The 22,484-nt window shown below is 50.0% G+C and overlaps 1 protein-coding gene across 1 annotated transcript; it reads right to left on the reverse strand.

Moving 5' to 3' along the window:
• Positions 1 to 2,771: 2,771 nt before the first annotated feature.
• LOC143638246 (major vault protein-like) lies at positions 2,772 to 22,387 on the reverse strand. The gene is made up of 15 exons (XM_077105964.1): positions 22,345 to 22,387; positions 14,737 to 14,881; positions 14,398 to 14,593; positions 12,829 to 12,952; positions 12,597 to 12,728; positions 10,939 to 11,033; positions 10,413 to 10,649; positions 8,836 to 9,117; positions 7,593 to 7,837; positions 7,298 to 7,495; positions 5,631 to 6,017; positions 4,576 to 4,692; positions 4,293 to 4,419; positions 3,411 to 3,599; positions 2,772 to 3,021 (listed from the first exon to the last, which is right to left on the reverse strand). Exons 2-15 carry the CDS (start codon positions 14,859 to 14,861, stop codon positions 2,803 to 2,805), a joined length of 2,673 nt encoding a protein of 890 aa, XP_076962079.1. The 5' UTR covers positions 14,862 to 14,881; positions 22,345 to 22,387; the 3' UTR covers positions 2,772 to 2,802.
• Between the last annotated feature and the right edge of the window lie 97 nt (positions 22,388 to 22,484).

Consider the following 22,484-nt stretch of genomic DNA (forward strand, 5'->3'; position numbering starts at 1 on the left):
GGGAGGAGGGGCGGCCACCTGTGCCCAATGACAGGCAAGGCTGAACAAAAGGTGACCTACCTCCTGGATTTACTAACAGAATGTCACTGCAGATGCCTATTAAAGCAGTTTCCAAAAAGCAAGGGCTGGAGACAAGCTAATTGGAGTGGTTTGAAGAGGTTCAGTTAGTCAGCTTTGTGTCACTGTCACCAAAATACCCAACAGAAACAACTCTAAAAGAGGAAAAATGTATTTTTCCTTCTGAAATCCTCACAGTTTCAGAGGATTCAGTTTATGGTTGGCCATCTCCATTGCTCTGGGCATGAGGTGAAGAAGAACATCATGGCAGAGGAAAGCTGTCAGCCAGGAAGGAGAGAGAAAGAGAAAGACAGAGGAAAGGACTGGGAGAAAATAAACCTTTTCAGGGCATACTCCAGTGACCTACTTCTTCCAATGAGGTCCCATCTCCCAGTAGTCCAATCAGCTGTTAATGAATTAATCCATGCAGTGGATTAATCCACTGATGAGGTCAGAGCGCACCTGATTCAAAGCCCCACCTCTGTACAAATGAGACTTTGGTGGACATTCCAGATCAAAACCACAACAAGAGTTGAGGAATGGAAACAGACTGGAGAACTCTGGAGAAATTTGTCTCTAAAGGAAAAAGGAGAGATGGGAGTTGGAGAAGGTGGGGCGCTAAGGGATCATTTACCTGTTTTATGTGGCAGAAAAAGTAGGGTGTTTTTCTATACCGATGACAGTGGCCAAGGACAGAAGGGTGTTGGGGGTAGAGGTATAGCTCTGGAGGACATGATAGGTGAGATCTAGGGTCCAAGGGGAGGAGTCCTTGCTGGGAACAGGAGGGAGGACAGAGTCCAGATGCCCACACTGTGTTGATTTGCTACTGGGAAGGGAGAGGCTTCCTGCCCAATTGGCTTCTATTTTCTCCAAGAGGTGAGAAAAAGTGGGCAGGAGTGTGGGAGTCGAGAACAGAGGAGGTGTGAATGGTTGTTTTGAAGGGCATCTCATTCTAGATAGAGAAACACAATTAGAAGAGGGAGGCCTCCCCTGAAGTCTGGGCCATGAGTTTAAAATGAGACCAGCAGGCTCTGTGGGGTGTCCCTCCTCCAATAATAAGCAGTTGGTCTGGGGCTGGCAGAGGGAGCCAGGGGGGGTTAAGAAAGGATGGATGGAATGGGAGAGAAAGAGTTAGGGGAGGTTTCACATGAGTGAAGTACTTGGACAGATCACAGATGCTAAACTGGGTACAACGGAAATGAGAAGGGATGAGGGCTCAAAAAGTGGTTGGAGGGGCTGGGGTTGTGGCTCAGAGGTAGAGGCGCTCGCCTAGCATGTGCAAGGCCCTGGGTTCGATCCTCCGCACCACATAATAAAGATGTTGTGTCCATTGAAAACTGAAAGATAAATATTAAAGAAAAAAAGTGGTTGGAGTCAAGGTCACTGAAGCTTTAAGTGGAGGTTCCAGAGGTGGTGTGGTTGCTAGCAATGTTAATTAAGCAAGGTGGAGGGATGGCCATGGTCAAGGTTGGCCATGTAGAAAGGAACATACCCACCATGCATAATCTTACTTGCTTCTGTCACTTGTCCCCAGAGGCCCTTGGTAATATACAGCCCTAACACAGCAGCACTTAATACGTGCCAGGTACCAGATGAAGAACCTTAATTATCCCTTGAGGGAAGAAGTTGGGGGGGGGGGCGGCTGAGTCACTTGCCTGTTCCACAGACACAGCCAGCTTCACCTTGCTGTGAGCCGAGGATGTACTCCCTTGGACTCAGCACACTCAGGCTTGAGTGGAGCCACTGATCCTACAACGCAACTCAACTCGGAAAGAAATGAGGCTCAGGGGGTCAAGCCACAGAGAGGAAATAGGAAGAAGACCTTGAAAAGGAATCATTCTTGTATTTGCGTCAACCCCTTTTCAGTGGGGGATTTGCTGGCCCACTGCACAGACAGGGAGAGATTAAAGAGGTTGTGCAGCCTTAATCTAGCCACACAGCCCAAGCTTTCCTCTCCATCCCTAGGATCTTTTAACTTCCTCAGTGGAGATGTGGCGGGCTTGGCACCTACAGCTCTACCTGCCACAAAGAGCTGGTATGCTTAGACTGACTGTGCCTGGATCCTCCCAAATAATGGGCCCTTACTGGTTGTGGGGGAGGTTCGGAAAAGGGTACCCTTGATGCTCCTGATTATCCCAGACCAGGAACTAGTTCCTACAACCCCTGGGCAGGGTCCTCTTCCTCAGTGCAACATAACCATCTCAGAAGGGAAACATGTACAGGTGCTGGCACTGGCCTGGCACACCTATGGGTGCTGTGGACTGCTGGTATGACCAGCAGGTGGCGCCAAAGGGGAGTTGCCTAAGTAGGCTGGGGGTGGGTGGGGGGGCGCTCCATGGTGGCTGGGGGTAGATTCCAGAACTGCCAGGCCACCCTGGGTTCTTAGAGGCATGAATGGACAGAGAGGTTGCTAGTCCCAGCCATCCTAGAGGGCTTGGCAGGCAGACTGCGTTCTCCCACAGGTGACATCTTCCTGACCTGAGATCTAGGAAAGTTGACTCCCTAAAGGACAGACAGCTTGCTAAGGCTTTGGGGATCCCATTGTGATCAGGGCAACTTTGGGCTCATCTCTGACTCCATTTCCTCTCCTCTTTACAGATGTGCATAGTCTCTAGTAATTATCTTCCAGATGTCAGGGGTACACTTCCCTCCACCAGTAAGCTCCTCATAGCCCAGGCTTGAGATTAAGAATTTAAATGCCCAGATATGTCCACTTTATTGGTCAGTTGTGAGTATGAGTAAGAGCTAAGGCACAATTTGGTTGCCTCCAGCAGTTGGAGAGGTGGGAGGACCCTGAATATGTAAACCCTCCTGGGGGCTGAGCCCACTAGCCGCCTTTCGGGCCTGGGGCTGACCATCAGACTCTAGCCCCAGCAGCCCAAAGGCTGTGTTGAAGAGGTTGATGGGAGAGGAGCCATCAGTGATCAAGGTGGATTTCAGACCCAGGGACTGGAGCAGTTTGACCTGGAGGTGAACAGGAGGAGGAGGAAGGAAAGAAGACAGGGTTAGATGTTGGTCACTTCTTGCACTTCCAAGTGACCCTCCTGAAACCAACTGATTTGAAGTGTCAGCTCCCCTTCATCCCATCACCTGGCCTGCCTTCCTTGGAAGCATCGGTCACAGACCAACACCCCAGGTATTCACCATCTCCCCCAAGAGTTCCAGCTCTCTGCTGAGGCTAATACAGTGCCTGACGTTGACACACGTGACACCTTGCTCAAGTGACAAGTGATAAAGTAACGTCTGCTCACTCCCTCTCCATGACACTCTAGGTGTTATTTCCTTTCTGCTTTCTTAGTTCCAAGGCTGGTCCCAAGACGAACACGCCTCACCAACCTCCCCCTAACCCTCACCTGCATCTCTGGCCCGGCCACAGCCAGGTCCCTGATGGTGCTGGGGCCTAGGGCCTCTGTCATCTGCTTGAACTTCGTTGCCTCCACCTCAGCCAGTTGCTGGGCCTTGCTTACTTCCAGCTCCAGCTGAGCCCGGGCATAGACCAGTTCCAGCTCTCGTACTTTCTGGACCCGCTGGAGCTCAGCCTCCTGCAAGGGAAGAAACGTGGCTGGCTTAAGATCATGTGGTCCCTGGGAACTGTCCAGAAAGTCACCCTAGCCAGTGTTCCTGAAGGAACTGAGGCAGAGGGAACACAGCTCTAATCTTTTAGTCAGCAGGGTGTGAATCCTCGCTCTGCCACTGCTCAGCTAGTGACGCACAGGCGCTCCTTCATCTGAGCATCAGTGCAGTGGTGCTCATGCCTGTGATCCCAGCTACTTAGGAGGCTGACACAGGAGGATTGCCAGTTTGAGGCCAACCGGGGCCACTTAACAAGATCCTGTAGAAAATAAAAAAGGGCTGGGATGTAGCTCAGTGGTAAAACACCCCTGGGTTCAATCTCTGGTACCACAAAAAAAAAAAAAAAAAAAAAAAAAAAGATAAGACCTACCTCAATGGGATTTCAAGCACAAAATAAGAACATGAATGTAAAGCACATGCTTCACATAACTGGCACAAAGGTGTCAGTGTTTGAGTACTCATCTGCAAAATGGGTATAATAATCCTTATTCAAGGAATGATTAAATGCATTGTTATAGGGCAAAGGTCTTTGTAAACACAAAGTACTTGAAGAAGGCTTTATATTAGGGTGCTTGGTATCCTGCTTGGCTTCAGGGACCATAATGAATGGGCCTCTTCCAGGTTCCAAGGCCACACCCTTCCACAAGCAGTCCCCAACTCACCGTCTCAATGGCCAAAGCCTGTGCCTTCAGCTTGGCCTGCAGCACGGAGCCTTCGCCCTCAATCCGCGCAGCCTCTGCACGGGACTCGGCCTCGGCCTTGGCAGTCCCGGTGCTCTTTACCACCGTGCTGGAGAGGGAGGCAGAGTCCCATAAGACTCAAAAGAAGGCCCCAAGTGGTCAGGGCTTTGATTTAGGCCATGCAACATGCTGTTCCAACTCAAACACGCCCTGGTGCCCCCACCCACCATTTCCCAAGACCATCCTCCTCTGGTTCTCCACCCACCTCAAAGCTTCAAGCTCCAGGAGTTCTTTGCGAGCTTTTTCAGCTTCTGATTGGTCCAAGATCTTCTGCCTCTCTAGTCGGCCTCGGGCTTCTTGTTCTAGTCTCTGGGCCTCGTGCCTGAAGAGATCAGGGACAGGCTGAGATGCTGGCATGGGGCCACAGCTGGAGAGGACTGCCAAGGGCAGAGACTGCCAAGCCTTAGGGAGCCAGGACAGACCCTGGCCTCCAGAAGGCACTGGACACGCACCTCCACTCAAAACAGCAGGCACGCTGTTCGCATCCCCAGGGTGGCTCTAGACCTGGGGAAGGCAGCATGCTCAGGGCCCCTGCTTCACCCAATATCCCCTCCAGTGGGAAAAACAAGTAAGCAAGGGCGATTTCAGATAGAAACAAGCACCTTGGAGATGGTAAAATGGGTGTCTAGGCAAAGAGGGTGCTACTGCAGTCAAGGGAGAAAGAAAAGGATCTCAGACTGAGATCAAGAGGAGGAGCCTGACTTGAAAATGCTCTAGGGGAAGCGCTTTCTAGGCAGTGGATCAGCCTGTGCAAAAGGATGTTGGGCCGGGCGCAGTGGCGCACCTGTAATCTCAGCTGCTCAAGAGGCTAAGGCAGGAGGATCACCTCAGCAATGGCAAGATGCTAAGCAACTTAGAGACCCTGTCTCAAAACAAAATCAAAACAGGGCTGGGGATGTGGCTCAGTGGTCGGGTGCCCGGGAGTTCAGTCCCCAGCACACCGCCCCCAAATAAAAGGCTTCAGATGGGGAAGCCCTTAGAAGTTCATTTGCAGTGCCAGAGACGGAACCCACGCTAGGCAAGCACTCCACTGCTAATCCGTACCCCCTGCTCCAGGAGCAAGGTGGGAAGCTAAGGGAGTACAGGTGACACCTTAGTCACATTTTTAAGTGGGTCACGTTATCCACAGTGTAAAGAGGTCCTAGAGGACAAGGATGCAGCAGGTGGACATAATGGATTCCATGCTACTCATGCCCTGGGAGTAGAAGATGGAGACCCCAGAGAGGCATTCTAGGCAGCTGAGCCCCAGGTGTCACTCACTTGGCTGCCGCCTCCTGGGAGTTGGTGGTGATCTCAATGGCCAGCTGGACACTGCGCTGCAGGGCGTCCCGGGTCCTCTGATCCACAGGCTCCACTGACTGCACATCCACACTGCTCACTACCAGCCCATTCTGGGGGAAGACGGTCTGGTCCCGGGGCTTGGGCAGGGTCATGCCCTCAGAGCCCTTGACTTCTGAGGTCTCAAAGCCAAAGACGGCTGTGCGAATGATGCGAGCCGAGTTCTTATGGAAGTCATCGAAGGTGACAGAGGCCACAGTTCCTCGCACCCGGGAGGCGATGGCCTTACAGGCATCCCCCACAAAGTCAGGCACCGAGAAGAGCTTGGCTGCCTCCTGAGGATCATTCCAGTCACTCAATTCAAAGTGCCTGTGGACAAAGAGGCCCAGAAGAGAAAGCCGTTTCCTTTTTTCTTTTCATTTTTTTTGAAGAATAGTTTTTTTAAAAAAAATTTATTTTCTTTAAGTTTTCGGCGGACACAACATCTTTGTATGTGGTGCTGAGGATCGAACCCTGGTCACAGGCATGCCAGGCAAGCGTGCTACCGCTTAGAGCCACATCCCCAGCCCTGAGAAAGCTGTTTTCTTAACCAGTCACAGTGACACAAGCCGGTAAACCAGTGGCTCAGGAGGCTGAGACAGGAGGATGGCACATTCAAAGCCAGCCTCAGCAACTTAGCAAGGCCCTAAGCAACTCAGCAAGAGCCTGTGTCTAAATGTCCAAATAAAAAAAAAGGGCTGGAGATGTGGCTCAGTTCCCCCCCGCCCCCCCCCCCAAAAAAGGAAAGACTTTCTCTGAGTAGAATTTCAACACTCATCCCCTATAGCTGGGCCGGGCCCCTTACAATAGATAATGCTAACTTGTACCAAGTTAGGTCCCAAGGAACGTATCATGTTTCCATTTAATCTTCTCAGCTACCCTAGTAAGCGGGATAAACATTCTCCCCATTTTATAAAGGTTATCTGACTCGCCCAAGATCATACAGTGTGTGGCAGAAAGGAATTCTGAATCCAAACAATCTGTCTCTTAATGATTATGCCACAGTGCCCTGGAATATGCCAGAACCATCCACCTCACATGGTACTGGCTACTCTCAGCCAAGAAGTGAGAAACACACTTGGGAGTTGGTGAGCATTAGTTCCGCAGGTAACTTATCTCACCCTAATTCTAAGGGCTGCCATTGGAACTCTCATCATATACAGGGACTGTTCTAATTCTCTCAGCACCCTGTCAACAGCCCTGTGATGTAGGTGATGCTGTTACACATAGGTAAGCTGAGGAGAGCACCAAGTGGTTTGCACAGGTCCATAGCTAGGGAGAAGCAGAGCTGGGCTGTGGTTTCAGAACAGGTGCTTTGGCCACATAGTCTGCCCACTCCTGCCTGCTGTATCCCATTCATCTTTTAATAACCTTCAGTTGTGTTGTGTTAAATGTATTCGGGAGTCTCCCTGGGGTAGGGTTCAGCTACTGATTCCCTAAGTCCCAGAATGTGAGTGAGCCCACAACTTCCCTGGATTTGCTAATGCCTGGCTTCCCTCTGCACCAGGCATGGAGTCAGGCATTCTGCCCTCATTAGGAGGCATCTCTCTTTCTCAGGGCTTCCCAGGGCTGCACCCAACAGACCCTCACCCAAGACTCCCAGCCCTTACCAGTTGTAGGCAAGCTGCAGCTGCAGTCTGGCATGATCCGCTGTTTCTATGGTGATGACATCTGTAAAGAAGTCAGGTCCCAGCAGCAGACAGAGGGCTCGGCGGGCATGGGGACGCTTGGGCCGCCCCGCCGACAGGGACAACACTGTGAACTGCTCCTCAGGACCCAGCGACACCAGCTCTGGCCCAAAGACCACCCTGAAGGGAGAGCCAGAAGTCAGGTGGGGGGAGAGCCAGAAGTCAGGTGGGGGGAGAGCCTCCCCTACCACCCCGCAGGCTGGGGCCAGCTGCTCACCGGGCTCTCTTCTCTCTGTAGTCATACACCTGCACGGCTGCGTTGTGAGGGACGCGGTAGCTGACCACACGCGTCTTGTTCCGGGGAGCTGAGGGCTGAAGGGTCTTAGCTGTGTCCTCCTTGCCCCTGTCTGCCAGAGGGTCATGCCTCTTGTTCAACAGCTCCTCCACCCCAGGGGGCAGCTCCTTCTCCCACAGGACTTCATCCTGCGTCAGCATGTAGGTGCTTCCGATCACAGCACGTACCTTGAGAGGTGGGGACAAGCAGAGGTCTTATCAGTGAGGGTTAGAGCCGTCTTGAGCAGAGCTGATCCACCGTGGAGCAACACAGCAGGTCAGCATGGTCCATGCAGCAAAGCTTCATCTGGGCAAGCTATTCGAGCCTTTGCTTTCAGTTCCTCATCTGTAAATGGACATGACAGTGGCCACCTTGTGGGGTCAAGGGCCTGTTTCATGTGTCCAATTCAAAGAACACTTGGCATACAGCAAGTGCTTAATATTATTCCTGGGATGCTCGGATGGCGTCACAGAGAGATGCAATGCTAGGAAGGACCTCCTCATATTCTAAACTATTTCTAGGTTGGATTCTTAGAAAAAGAGATGGGAGATGTGGTCCTCAGTCAAACCAAGGTTGAAAGTTTTAGGTGAAGCAGCAAAAAGGAAATCTTTCACTAGCATACAGGCATATTATTGCTCCCAGGTCACACTCCAGTGAGGCGTTCAAGCTAGGACCAGATTTGCAGTGGGGCAGAATCACCATCCCAGTACCAGGCTCATCCCCGCAGTTTGAGGTTTTGGGTCTTTTTTTTTTTTTTTTTTGTGGCACTACCAGGGATTGAACCCAGGGGGCGCTTTACCTCTGAGACACATCTCCAGCCCTTTTTGATTTTTGAGACAGGGTGTGACTAAGTTGTTTAGAGTCTTGCTAAGTTACTGAGGCTGCCCTCAAACTTGTGATTCTCCTACCTCGGCCTCCCAAGTTGCTGGGATTACAGGCGTGTGTCACCATGCCCGGCTTCAGTTACAGTTTTGAAGTAAGATATTTTAGACAAAGAAATGGCAAATATTCCATGGAATGCCCTCGAGTCCACCAGCAGCCCACGCAGATGCTATTATAGACATTGCTGGCATCCCCTCCCCCATGCCCACCATGTGCCTCTCTCCAGCAGCATCAGATGTTTGCTCAGAGGAAGTCACCACCATGGTCACATAGCAGTGACAGCCGCCCATCCCTCAGCAGTTACCCTTCCAGTCTTGACGTCCTGCACATAGATGCCCTCATTCTCGTCCAGAGGGATGGCCTGCCGCTCCTCCACCACCTCCACCTTGGCAGATGGCACATACTCCAGGGGCCCTCGGATGAGCCAGCGGTCCCCCGCCTGGTGGGAGACCTTCTCCTCCTCCTCCCCCTCCTCCAGGGACTGCAGAGCCCTCAGCAGCAGCCCCTGCTGCTCCGACAGCACATACACATCTTGAATGCCTCGCTCCAGCCTCTCCCCTGGCTGCAGGAAAAAAGACTTCTCTCCCTGGTGGGGAGACAGGTGAGGAGAGGGTTAGGAGCAGTTGCCACCCAGGGATACAGGTGCCTCCAGTGGTACCTCCCCAGCCCTGTGCTATCCTGGGCTTGTGCTGAGTACAGGAGCCCCAAAGCATGCCCCACCCCCACATTATAATACTGTGGTGCACTCTCTGGACTGTGAGGTCTAAAGGCTATAGAATCTCACTTAGTCAAACATGTCTCTGAAAGATTCTGTGAACTGTCATACCCGAATCCTTACAACTTTTTTTTTATAGCGGGGATTGCACCCAGGGGTTCTTCATCACTGAGCCACATGCCCAGCCCTTCTTATTTTTTTATGCAGTGCTGAGGATCAAACTCAGTGCTTCACATGTGTGAAGTGAGCACTCTACCACTGAGCCACAACTCCAGCCCTTTTTACATATATATCTTAATTTTTAGACATGGTCTTGCCAAGTTGCTTAGGGCCTCGCTAAGCCGGTGAGGCTTACCTCAAACTTGGAATTCTCCCGTTTCTGCCTCCATAGCTGCGGGGATTACAGGCATGCACCACGACCTCACCCAGGTATAAGTTAAACCTTTTAGAGTTAACCTATTCACAAAAGTTACAAAACTGGATACGTGGTGCATGCCTGTAATCTCAGCAATTCAGGAGGATGGTGCAGGAGGATCACAAGTTTCAGGCTAGCCTGGGGTCATTTAAGCAAGATCTTGTCTCAAAATAACTCAAAAGGGCTGGAGATATAGTTCAGGAGTAGAGGCTCCCAAATTCAATCCCCAATACCAAAATAATAAATAAAAATAAATAAAATGCAATATTCTGGGAACATGGTGGCTTCCTCTGTTTATGCCTTGTCTGAGCTCCATTTACAAGAAAACAGCTGAACCCCTGGGCTTCAACAGTAACCCTGTGCTATAGGCAGAAACTACCTTCTGCGCAGCCCTTTAGAGGAAGTATGCGGTCCCTGGAATCCCCACATAAAGTTCATGGAGCGGGGGAGAAGGGTAAACTGGGATTTGTTTTACACAAGATGACCAAGGTTCCAGAACACAGAAGAGACAGGGTTTCAGGGTCTTCGGGCATGGGGTGAGGGGGCAGGATGCAGAGCAGGAAGCACGTCCCTGAGGTTCCCTGGAGGCTGCCCGGGTTTCAAATGGGAAGGGTCCTAGGCACACAGAACTAAGTGTGCAAAGGCACCAAGGGTGTTTCTAGACTGTGGAAAGGGTGGAAGTCAGAAGCCTCCTGTCACTCAAGAGCATTTACCCTCATAGGACAGGCTCTGGGGTAAAGGAGGAACTCACCTTGATGACCCGCTTTTGTCCCAGCTGGTTCTTGCCATCTGGTCCGACGGGGTCAAGGACCACACAGTAGTTTTGGGGGCCCAGTGTGGTGATGGGCACGACTCCTAGTACTTCCTCATGAACATCGGGCACGTGAGCTGCTGTGTCCTGTACTGTCACCAGCCACTCCTCCCCAGTGCGGCGGGTCACTCCACGCAAGTCCTGGAAGTTCTGCCGAGCCCGGAGGTGCAGGGCTGTCTGCAGAAGGAGACGCTGGGTGTTCAGTAAGTCTCCCTCCAACTTCCTCCTACCACTTCCTTGGGGGATTCTGGGAACACCACTGGCCACTAACTCTGCTCCCAGGTCTGAGTGACTTTTTAACCCTTCCAGATAGCCCAAGAGAGTCCTCAGTTGATGTGCCCTCTGGGGGTTTTATAGTGACCCTAGTAATGTCTTCCTTTCACTCTCACATTGTCTGCTGCTATTCTTTGCCACTTTTGAGCATTCCCTAGCCCAGGGTCCCTTTTCTCATCCCCAGGCCACAGACCTTTTCCGTAAGGATTACAGCATCCACCAAATCCAGAACCTCCTCGAACACTGCTGGGAGATATGCACCCACAGAGCAGACCAGCCATTCTTCTCCTGGTCAAGGGCAGGAGGTCAAGGTCAGAAGTTTTGCAGCCTCCCCCAGATGTCTTTTCCACAGCTTAGATAACAGGACAACAGGACTACAGGACTTCAAAGGTGAAGAGAAGTCACTGCGCCCAGATTCAAAGGTTCAAAGGCCTGACAGGAGCCCCTGGACTCATTCCTTTCTCCCCAGAATTAAAAAAACAACAGCAGCAGCAACAAAAAAACTTCTAGAATGCTCAAGGTGTTGCTACATGAGCAACCTGTTATTCCTTCTCTATGCCCCAAAGACTAAGTTTTTCCCTCCCCTAAAATGGGCAGGAAAAGTGCCTCTATTAGCCAGGCACGGAGGTGCACGCCTGTAATCCCAGCAGCTCAGGAGGCTAAAATAGGAAGATCTGGAGTTCAAAGCCAGCCTCAGCAAAAGCAAGACACTACTGGGCTGGGGATGTGGCTCAAGTGGTAGCGCGCTTGCCTGGCATGCATGCGGCCCGGGTTCTATCCTCAGCACCACATACAAACAAAGATGTTGTGTCCACTGAAAACTAAAAAAAATATTAAAAAATTTTCCCTCTCTCTCCTCTCTTTCTCTCAACCTCAAAAAAAATAAAACAAAATAAAAAAACAAGACACTAAGTAACTCAGTGAGACCCTGTCTCTAAAATACAAATATGGCTGGGGGTGTGGCTCAGTGGTTGAGTAACCCCGAGTTCAATCCCTGGTACCCTGGTGCCTCTAGTAGAGTTGTGGGTATCCTTTTGTTTTCTGGAGCAGCAAGGAAGCCCAAGCCTCAGTCTTGCCCCATCTGGTCACATATCCTGGGCAAGTCACCGGATCTCTGTGCCTCAGCCTTGCCATATGGAAGACGGGAAAGTCACATCAAGGTTGTTGGTGGACTCAATAAGCCACAATTTGTAAAGCATTTTGATCCACATCCTGCAATGTACTTGGCTGCATTTGTTCACTGTATTTGAACCTCTGCATTGTTGATCCAGAATCAGATAAGACCTGGCCACTGCCCACCGCTCATGGTGAAAGGTGGGAGAGGGAAAGGCCACGCCCAAGTGCTTATAATCACAGGATCAGGGCTGGGGCAGAGCCAGCGCTAGACAGCCCCTCCACAGTTCTCAAGAAATACTGATGGCTGGGGATGTGGCTCAAGTGCTAACGCGCTCGCCTGGCCATGCGCGTGGCGCTGGGTTCGAGCCTCAGCACCACATAAAAATAAAGACGTTGTGTCCACTGAAAACTGAAAAATATTTTAAAAATTCTCTTTCTCTTTAAAAAAAAAAAAAATACCGAAATACCAGAGTTTTGTCAAAATGAACTCAGTTACTATGCCTAACTATAATGCTCTATTAAAAAAAGGGTATGTATTTTTTGGTGCTGGGAATCAAACCCAGGGCCTTGAGCACACAAGGCAAGCACTCTACCCACTGAGCTGTAGCCCAGCCCTAAAAAATGAAAAGAGAAACCAGGGAAGCACTGCCCTCTGGCTACAAGTGGCTTTCCTGCCTCCCCTGCAGGCAAGGTCCCTCCTGCCCACCCACCATCAGTGTCCCTTGGGGTCCCCACCTGTCACCCTCTCCTTGCCATCCCGGTCCACGCACTCCTTGCGGGCCCTCAGCCTCAGTGCCTGATTCTGTCTGATGACAGTAGCCTGAATGATCTCCACAACCTCCACCTCCTTCCGGGGGATGTACGTGCCTGGGAAAGGGGAGATGGAACAGAAGCTGAGGATAGAAGAGGTCAGGGCGATGGTGGGAAGGCAAAGACCCCGACCTCTCCCAGTGGAGAGTTAACTCACCCGGTCCCTCAAATAGCCATTCGTCTCCTGCTACTATCTTGTATCCATCCTTATCCTCAAAGTCCAGCAGCGCCTTAAGATGCAGGGCAGTGTTGGGCAGGACCACTTGCAGTGGGGTGATGTCCTAGTGGGGGATGAAGAGGCCATGGGCACTCAGTGCTATGACCTTGGGGGTTAAACCTCATAGTATGAAGGTCAGAACCTATGGCATCAATCTTTATATGTCCCAAAGTAAGACCCAGGTGGAATACCCAAGGTAGAGGTGGTCCCAGGGACATCTGATCTGAAGAACTAAAGAATGGAGTAGATCAAGCAGATCAAGCAAGAGGATGCTATCACTGATAGATTATTAAGCTCAGGAGATGTTTAGAGCTAATAATCTAAGAGGGAGACTGAGTAGAAGGCTTGAGATATTTTAGAAATATCTGGGAAGCTGAATCAATGAAATTTCCTGGTCTGTTGTTCACGGGTGCTCTCTAGGGATTATATGAAGGTGGGAAGATATAAACCTCTATAACATTAACAGGCAAGTTTTAAGTATAGCTTTGCCTCATGGTTATAAGATAGTTATTGTTGTTCCAGTCATCACATCTTCTTCAGACAAGAAGGCAAAAAAAGTAGATGCACCTTCTAAAAATTTGTAGAAATGTCTCCACAAACATGAATTCATTTGATATTTGACAATGTTCTGAGAGAGAGAGGAAGGAAAGAAAAAAGGATCACAGACATTCTGAGACACAATCAAGGTCACACAGCCAGTAAAGAATGGAATCAAGACTTGAATCCTAGGGAATCTTGCCTGCTCTCCCGACTCCAACTAAACTGGCCCTGGGCTGTGAAGATGGAGTAACCACTCTGCCCTCTGGCCACACACTGGCTAGTCTCCCTTTCCCTGTTCACCTCCCATACACAGGATACTCTGGTCATCGTGACTGAGGACATAGCCTCTGTCTTCATGAAGTTTCAGTTCCAGCAGGGAGATAAGGCAGGACTATTCTCCCCAGACTGCAGATGTCAGGGAGGGTGGTTCTGCAGAAACTCACTTGAAGGAGAGTTTTGGGAACTGTTGTTTTTTTTTTTGGTATTGAGAATTGAACCCAGGGGATTTCTCCCACTGAACCACATCCCCAGTCCATTTTATATTTTATTTTGAGAAAGGGTCTCACTAAGTTGCTGAGGGTCTTGCTAAATGCTGAGGTTAGCTTTGAACTTGTGATCCTCCTGCCTCAACCTTCTGAATTGCTGGGATACCCAGCTAAGAAGTTAGAGATGAAAAGGAGAGAGAACTGAGAGGTGAGGAGCAGAGCCTCAGGAGACAAAGGATGGGTTGGGCTCCATCAGATGGAGGGGAAGCTCCCCAAGGCTCCACAGTGTAGACAGGAGAGGAGGGTAGGTTGGGGACACAGAGGAGGAAGCAGGGGACAGGAAAGGTGAGTAGAAAGATGGGAGTCAATTTTGCCCTGGTGAGAACCAGCAAATGTCCCTCCCAGCCCTTCCCACTGTCCCCTCAGAAGACAGTGCAGAGCCCTAGGACAGGCAGAGTTGGGGATGGGGAAGTAAGCCAAGTACCTTTTCCAGCACTTCCCCTGGGTACAAGGGAAACGGGTCCTGGGCCAACCGGATCTCTTGGTCAGCGTGGCGAAGCCGTACTTGCCCTGTGACATCGAACAGCACAGAGCCCTGGGCATCCCGGGACACAGGGTTGGTCACTATGCAGTAGTGGCGTGGGGGAACTGTTACCATGCGCATGGGGGCAAACAGCACCCTGTTAGAAGGCGAGAAGGGTGTGAAGACTCAGGTCCCTGTTCCCAGAGAATACAGCAAACAGGAGAAAGCTCCCTGCCACCCAAGTTTGCGAACAGGGCAGAGACCAATGCACCCTTCTTGGCCCGGAGGGCCCACACCAACCTCTCATTATCCTGCCGGATGTAGGTCTTTGGCCCGATCTCCACCCGGGACACGTTGCTGTTCAGGTCCAGTACATGGATGTAGTGGTATGGGGGGATGCGGATGATGGACTCTTCAGTTGCCATGGTGACTCCTAGGCACAGGGCTATGACAGACAGATGGGAAGAAGACACAGGATAAGCACAGGGGACCTGGGATGAGGCAGGCCCCAGTCTAAAGATGGCCTATGGGTGGCCCTTCATTTTTCAGCTCAAATGACGCCTCCCATTTCCTGTCCCCACTCCCACGTCCCCTTTGTTTTTCCCACCCAGGACACCAGAGCCCATCCACAAAAGGTTAGATCAAAAGGTTCCCCTCTAGGTGCACAGAGTTAGAGCTACCTCCAGCTGAAGTGTAGATCCGTCTATGGGGACAGAGATGTAGCCTCTCCCAGCACACAGTGGAAAGCAGCCACTCTGCAGGGCGCTCTGGCTCCTCCAGAGGCAGGCAGCTTTTATTTCAGGGGATCCCAAAGGCCAGGCAATATAAAGTGTTAGCCCGCGGCCAAAGAATATCTGCATGATCTTTTTCTGCCCCCTCCCCTTCCTTGTGCGTTAAGCAATCCTGGGGTGAACAGGTGAGACGTGATCCACCAGGGAAGGGATCCCTGACCGAATTGATGCTCCCATAGAATCACCCAGATTGGTAATAGCCAATCATTCTAGCGTTTGCCTCTAGTTCCCTTTCTGGTTTGTTGTCACCCTGTTGTTATGGGATCGGGGAAGGGAAAAGGGGGCAAATAATTTTTGTATTCCACCCACCCCAGTCTACCTGCCTCCATATCTGGGTAGTTTCATCCAGAGGCTGGCCTGTTCAGGAACATCACACACATGACCTAATGCCCATCCCTACATCCAGCACCCCTTGGACTCTGGGCATGTTTTTGTGAGTCAGCAAAGGAAATCAAGTTTACTATGCAACTCTAAGCCTTGTCCTTAGAAGGAGGAAACGTCTGACTGTAATCTGTTTTTATTTTTTTTGGGGGGGGATGTGGATATTGAGTGGTAGGTAACAGATAAATGTGAGCCTTGGGAACATGAGGTTAAGGGGATAATTCTATAAACTGGGTCTATCATGCTAACCCCACATGCTTTCTTTCAAAGAGTAAACTACAGGCAGCCCCACCTAGCTTAAGAAATGCTACATTCCTCAGCAAATACCTGTTACCTGAAGGAAGAATGCTGAACACAGTTACCCTGGGGAAGGGGCACTTCTGTGACCCTTACACAGACCAGATCCCTGACCTCAGGGAGATAAGGAGAATTCCCCCTATCTGGTTCCAATACATCTGGTCAGTGTGGGCCTAGCTCACTCAAAGTTGCCTCTAGATCTTTAGCAGGTCATTATAATGTAAAATCTCCCCTCTAAAGGTAAGACCATACAAAGTATGGACATCTGGTGCAATCCTGCCTTCCCTGGGGCCCCCATTAAAATTGGTGGGCGGCAGGGGTATGTCATTCTCCTGAGAGGACCCCCAGTCTCTTGAGAGCATGCCCCCCTTTACCTTTTCCTATCCCTTCTAATAAGCTCCTGCTTGTTACTCTGAGCAACGTGTCTGAAATCATACATACAACAGGGCCCTGGATTCCACCCTGATATCTCAGAGCTAAGACTCTTCATTCCTGAGATGATCCCAGGAATGGCGAGTCTTTGCTCTTTGATATCAGGGTGGAATCCAAGGCCCTGTTTGTAAGTACTCTACTGCTGAGCCGCACCCTCAGCCACCACATATTTCTGAAGTCACCACCAAAAGGAGTGGTTCTTCATTTATTCACTCAGGCAATTTTCCATTTGGGGAACAATGAAAGTAAGATGGTTTTGAATGGTTTCTCACAGGACAAATAGGCAAAAGCCCGGAAATTACAGAATCAAAACTGGAAGAGAAACCCAAGAGAACAGTTTTACTTGATCCACACAACCTATAAATTGTCAGTTTGTTTGTGTCACAATTATGAGGTTTTAGCTGGGCATGGTGGCACATGCTTATAATCCCAACAACTCAGGAAGCGGAGGCAGGCAGATTGCAGTTTGAGGCCAGCCTCAGCAGCACAGTGAGATACTATCTCAAAAAATAGAAAGGACTGGAGTGTAGACCATCCCTGGGTTCAATCCCCAGTACAAAAACCAAAGTAAGACAAAAAACCCAAAACCAAATCATGAACTTTTACAAGCTCTGAATTCGTGCTTCTCTTGAATATTTTGGAGACCAGCAATGTTAGAGTCTATAAACAAGTCTGGATGGCGCCTGGCAAAATGCCAGAGGGAGTGGTTTGTGAAGTAACTCCAGGGAGCCATTAAGTGTGGAGATTCCTTATTGGTTGACTGCTGTATCTAGTTTATGTTAATTAGATCAGCTGTGTGGAATATATAAATACCGCTTCTGTCCTACAATAAACGGCTCCCACTCCTGCTGTATCAATGTACACAAGTTGTTCGTCACCCCCCCCACCCCCCCGTTATTCTGCTGCAGCCGGACTGCGGCACAGCAACACAACATCCACATTTCCAGGTGGAAAAGTTGGCAAGAGCCAAGTAGCAGCTACACCCTGTTCTTTCTTTTGGTGGTATTGGGGACTGAACCCAGGGTGCTCTACCACTAAGCTACATTCCCAGTCCTCCATCCCCAGTCCTTTTTTTTTTTTTTTTTGGAAATGCTAAGTCACTGAGGGTCTCTCCCTAATTTGTTGAGGCTGGCTTTGAACTTGTGATTCACCTGCCTCAGCCTCCCCGAGTTCCTGGGATTACAGACTTGCAGCAGCATGACTGGCAAGCTGCATCCTTTCAATGAGACAAACATTTCTGCTCACCACAGTCCCCAGCACTTCCTATTATCTTATACCTGAGCAACTGCATGCATATCAGCTGCCTGGCTCCTATTTAAAATCCTTTAACCTGGTCTAGGGTTGTGACTCAGAGGTAGAGAGCTCGCCTAGCATGCGTGAGGCACTGGGTTCGATCCTCAGCACCACATACAAAAATAAAATGAAGATATTATGTCCACTTATAACTAAAAATAAATATTAAAAAATCCTTTAACTCAGCATTATCAATAGAACTTTCTACTATTCTAAATCTGCTCTGTCTTTGGATTAATCACATGTGACAACTGAATACTTGGAATGTGGCTAATTTTATCTGCTGGGTGTAGTAGTGTATGCCTGTAATCTCGAGGACTCTGGAGACTGAGGCAGAAGGATCCCAAGTTTGAGACCAGTCTCAGGAACTTAGGGAGACCCTAAGCAACTTAGTCAGATCCTGTCTCAAAAAATAAAAGGGGCTGAGGGTGTGGCTCAGTGGTAAAGCATGGGTCTGGCTTGTATCAGAGCCCTGGTACTCCCCAGCCATTTTGTTTTTATACCGGGGTTTGAACCCAGGGGTGCTTACCCGATGAGCCACATCCCCAGCCCTTTTTATTTCATTTTTATTTTGAGACAGGATGTTCCTTGCTAAGTTGCTGAGGCTGGTTTCAAACTTGCAATCCTGTGATTATAGGTGTGTGCCACCATGCCCAGCCCCTCGAATTTTTTAAAATTATAACTTAAATAGAAAAAGGAGACTAGCTGATCCCATAATGAACAGTATAGCTTTAAGCAGTTGAGACCCAGATAGGGTCAATGAGTCACTCAGAGCCACAAAACAAGTTAGTGATACTATCAGGAGTAGATGGCTTTTGAAGGTCTAGATTTCAGGCCTGGCCCTACCTCCCCAGATCTACTCCCCCACCCATGTCCCTTCAGTCCCTTTGAGACCTGTCCTCTAGTTGGCTGGGTTGGGGGTATGAAGAACATGCTCAGCCTGGTCTGACCACAAGTGCCTCAAATGTCATGAGGTTTTCTGAAAACAGCCAACATTCACCTGAAATCTCAGAGACCACTGTTCCCCTAACAACACAGATAATGAATGTCAGGATGGAGGGGCAGAGAACTAAACAGCCTGTCCCGTCTTCAGCTGAAGCTGGGTTCATCCTCTATTTTTAAAAGGGTCTCCTGGACTGGGGAGTAGCTCAGTGGTAGAGCACTTGCCTAACACGTGCAAGGCCTAGACTTGAATCCCCAGCACTGTGAAGACAAAATAAAAAGGAGGGGCTCATGATCCCAAGATCCTATCTTTAAAATAATACCAGGCTTCAGACAAAATTAAAGAGTCCTGAATCCCTACTTATCAGGGGCCTTCAGAATCACCTGGTAGATGCAGTAAATTGGAAACAGCAGATGCCAAAGTTGTGTATGTGGTGTGCAGTGAGCGAGTGGCAGAGCACCAACTAAAAGCTTAATAGTGATGCAGAATCTTGTCCCCATCCCCTAACTGTAGAATCAACCATCATTTTTACAAGATTCTCTGAGGATTTGGGCACATTTCAAAGTATGGGGAGAGCAGGTGCTTAGCAGCCACACCCAACCCAGGAGGCACAGGAGAAGTACCTGGAGATCTTCTAAAGCCACCCATTTCTGGGCTGGGGAAGGGTCCAAGCACTGGTTCTAATATATAGTCAGGACTGAGAACCAGTGGGGAAGTATCAATCTGGCAGGTTCTGGCATCACCAGCACGATCTTGGGTCACTTACTAGCACCTGAGCCTTGTTCTACTCAACTGTGAAGTGGGAAAAAAAGGATGCTTCCTGAAGCTGCAGGCATTAATTAGAGAGAAGGAAATCTGGAATGCATAGTAGAAGCTCAACAAACAGCTAGGAGCAAGAGTGAACCTGAGATCAAATCAGAATGCTCCTGGAGGGCAGGGAATTTCATTTATTCTCCTTCAGCCCTTCCCCTGTCCCAGCTCTAAGCAGCCCCTTTGTCCCCACTCCTGGGGTCTCTATCCAAGTAGGCCTGAAGTTGGAGGTGAGGATGGTCACCCCAGCTCTGGCACTTGATCTCCATCAACCTTAGGTTTAGAAAAGTGTGTGAAGTTCAGTTTAAACAGGGATTTTTTGTCAACGGAGTTTGCCTACATGATTCTGAGTTAAATTTTCTAGTTTGTGAGTCACATGACTCTAAAATTGCAGAGAGCTTGTTTTTCATTTGGTGGTTTCCTGGTTTACCAAAACCATTTCCTGCTTTAGGGGACTATTAATGGGAATTGAGAATGTGTGGCTGAAGTTAAATCACTTTAAAATTTTTTTAGTGGCAAAGCCTTGGGAGCTTTTCTTAAAATCCTGAGATCTAACCCAACTGGGCCACTTTGGGAGAAGTGGAGTAGGGCCTCATGAGGGGCAGAGCAGCTCTACCAGCCCAAAACCCTGCTCCTTTGATCTCCTGGATGCTGCCAATAAAAGACAATCACTGAAGATAAGGATTGTAATCTACAAGTGACCCAGAAACCAGGATTCAGACTCTAAGCTAGATCAATATTTTCTTTTTTGGGGGGTGGGGTGGGGATTGAACCCACGTGTGCTTAACCACTGACCAACATCCCCAACCCTTTTTTATTTTGAGACAATCTCACTAAGTTGCTGAGGCTGGCTTCAAACTTGCCATCCTCCTGCCTCAGCCTCCTGAGTCACTGGGATTACAGGGCTGCACCACCCTGTGATAAACAGCCTGTCCTGAACCCACCTTCAGGTGAAGACAATACTTCCTAAACACTCCCAATCATAGGACTTGGATGCAAAGGGGTCCTGTCTGTCACTCAAGCTGGCCTTGAGCTCCTAGGCTCAAATGGTCCTCCTGTCTTAGTTTCCCAAGTAGCAGGAACTACAGGAACATGCCACCATGCCTGGTATCTGGCTGGGATACTTAATCTTGTTCATGCTGTTTCCCTGCATGAACCCACTGGGTCAAGGTTTCCAGGAGAGACTCCCCAACTTGTATTTGAGAAAAGTACCCTCACATAATAGCTCTTAACTTGAATCCTGGTACAGGTAAGGTTTGCAGTAAGTTAAGTGCCTTTAATCAACTCATTTTTCCTTCCTAAGAACTTGGAAGTTAAGGAACTTGCTCAGGATCACACAGCTCTCAAAGGCTGGAGTCAGAATTCCACCTGGGGCATTGTGACCAGAGGACTCCAGTTTTCCAGGCAGAAGCATGAAGATTTGAATCCTACATTGAGGACTTAAGAGCCCAAGTAAGGCTGGGTACTTCCCAGGAAATAGTTTGAGTGGGGGTTCATAAGTGAGCATTTTCTCGAGTGCAGGCAGGATCAGCGCCCACTTCTGCTCCTTCAGAACCTGAGAGAGCAACACCAAACAAGGAGGCCTGAGCACCCAGTTTCCTTGGAGCCCCGAGGTCATCTCTAGGCTATCCACTCAAGGTTACAGAGAACTGTCCTAACCAAACAGCCCCACCCCAGGGCAGGCCAGGTGCTCTGGGTGCCAAAGGCTGTTCACAAGTGGGAGTTTCCAGGGAGAGCCACCAGCACACTCCACAGGACATATCTTTCCCCTATATCCCAGGGGTTTCCCCCAAGCAGAGTACACAGGGGACATGTGTCAACTGCCACCCCCACCCCCTCCTCTGCTCTAGAGAAACAGCTCCAAGATCCCCAGAATCACAGACTGGTGGGTCCAACTGAGCTTTCTATTTTTCACTTCCTCCTCCTCAAGAGAAGAGAGCCTCTCTTACCAACTCCACCTTTTGGAAATCAAGCCCACCTTAAGATCACTCTGCCCATGATCTGTCTAATGACTGGCCAAGGCTCCCCACTGGCACAGCCCTGCAAAGGGCAGTAGGAAAGCCTAACATTTGGCAGAGTTAAGGAACCTTCAACGGGGACAAATCACATTCTAGGAACTTGAAGGGACAGGCCAGAACCCAGGTCCCTACAGGGTGAAGGATGAGGGCAGCCAAATCAGTCTAGCTCCAAGATGGAGTCTGAATGGACCCTCATCTTTGCATGTGTGTGGGGGTGGGGTAGTGGGGGTGGGGTGGTGGGGGTTTGGTGGTGGGGGTTTGGTGGGGGGGGTGGGGTGGTGGTGGGGGTGGGGGGGTGGGGTGGGGGGGTTGGGGGTGGTGGGGTGTGGGGGTGGGGGGGTGTGGGGGTGTGGGGGTGGGGGGATGGGGGGTGTGGAAGAAACCCAGGCCTTTGTGCATGCTAGGCAAGTGCTCTACCCCAGAGGTACAGCCCTAGAGAAAAGTACCCTCACATAATAGCTCTTAACTTGAATCCTGGTACAGGTAAGGTTTGCAGTAAGTTAAGTGCCTTTAATAAACTCATTTTTCCTTCCTAAGAACTTGGAAGTTAAGGAACTTGCTCACCTTTTAAGAAAGTGTGTATATGGGGGGGTGTGTCTCACTATGTTGCCCAGGCTGGCCCTGAACTCTGGGACCACAGCCACATACCACTGTGTCTAGTAAGGTCCCCATCTTACTTTGGGAGAGAGACTTCTTACTGAAGTCAGAGAGGCCTGAGATTTGAAGAGTGGGAGTGGTGGCCCTAATCTACCTTCACTCCCAAAGGCAGCAAACTCCAACAAACAAAACCTCCCAAAGCAGCATCCTTGCTCCTTTCTTCCCTAGGTTCAGGGAGGTCTTAGCTACCCCAGCAAAAGGCCCTAGAAAGCAGGACAGGGTCAAAGAGAGCCTTGGAAGGGACAGATACCCACCACTGGTTTGGGGACCAGTGTGATGTACTCACATCTAGAAGCCAGGCTAGCAGCAGCACCCTCAGATCAGGAGACTCCCTCACAGTCCAGGGAACCCTTCTAGGCCACCCAGGGCAGGGCTGGGCTGGGCTGGACGAGGGAGGCGGGGCAGGAGCGGGCTTGGATGTTTATA

The sequence above is a fragment of the Callospermophilus lateralis genome, chromosome 19, assembly GCF_048772815.1.
Source record: "Callospermophilus lateralis isolate mCalLat2 chromosome 19, mCalLat2.hap1, whole genome shotgun sequence".
Lineage (NCBI taxonomy): Eukaryota > Metazoa > Chordata > Mammalia > Rodentia > Sciuridae > Callospermophilus > Callospermophilus lateralis.

What these genes read in the sequence shown, in the direction of transcription:
- LOC143638246 (XM_077105964.1), bottom strand. Translation starts at nt 14,861, where the DNA reads ATGGCAACTGAAGAGTCCATCATCCGCATCCCCCCATACCACTACATC. An exon ending in CAGGGGAAGTGCTGGAAAAG is followed by an intron (nt 12,953 to 14,397) that starts GTACTTGGCTTA and finishes ATCCCCCACTAG; the next exon opens with GACATCACCCCACTGCAAGT. An exon ending in CTGCAGCTTGCCTACAACTG is followed by an intron (nt 6,018 to 7,297) that starts GTAAGGGCTGGG and finishes CTTTGTCCACAG; the next exon opens with GCACTTTGAATTGAGTGACT.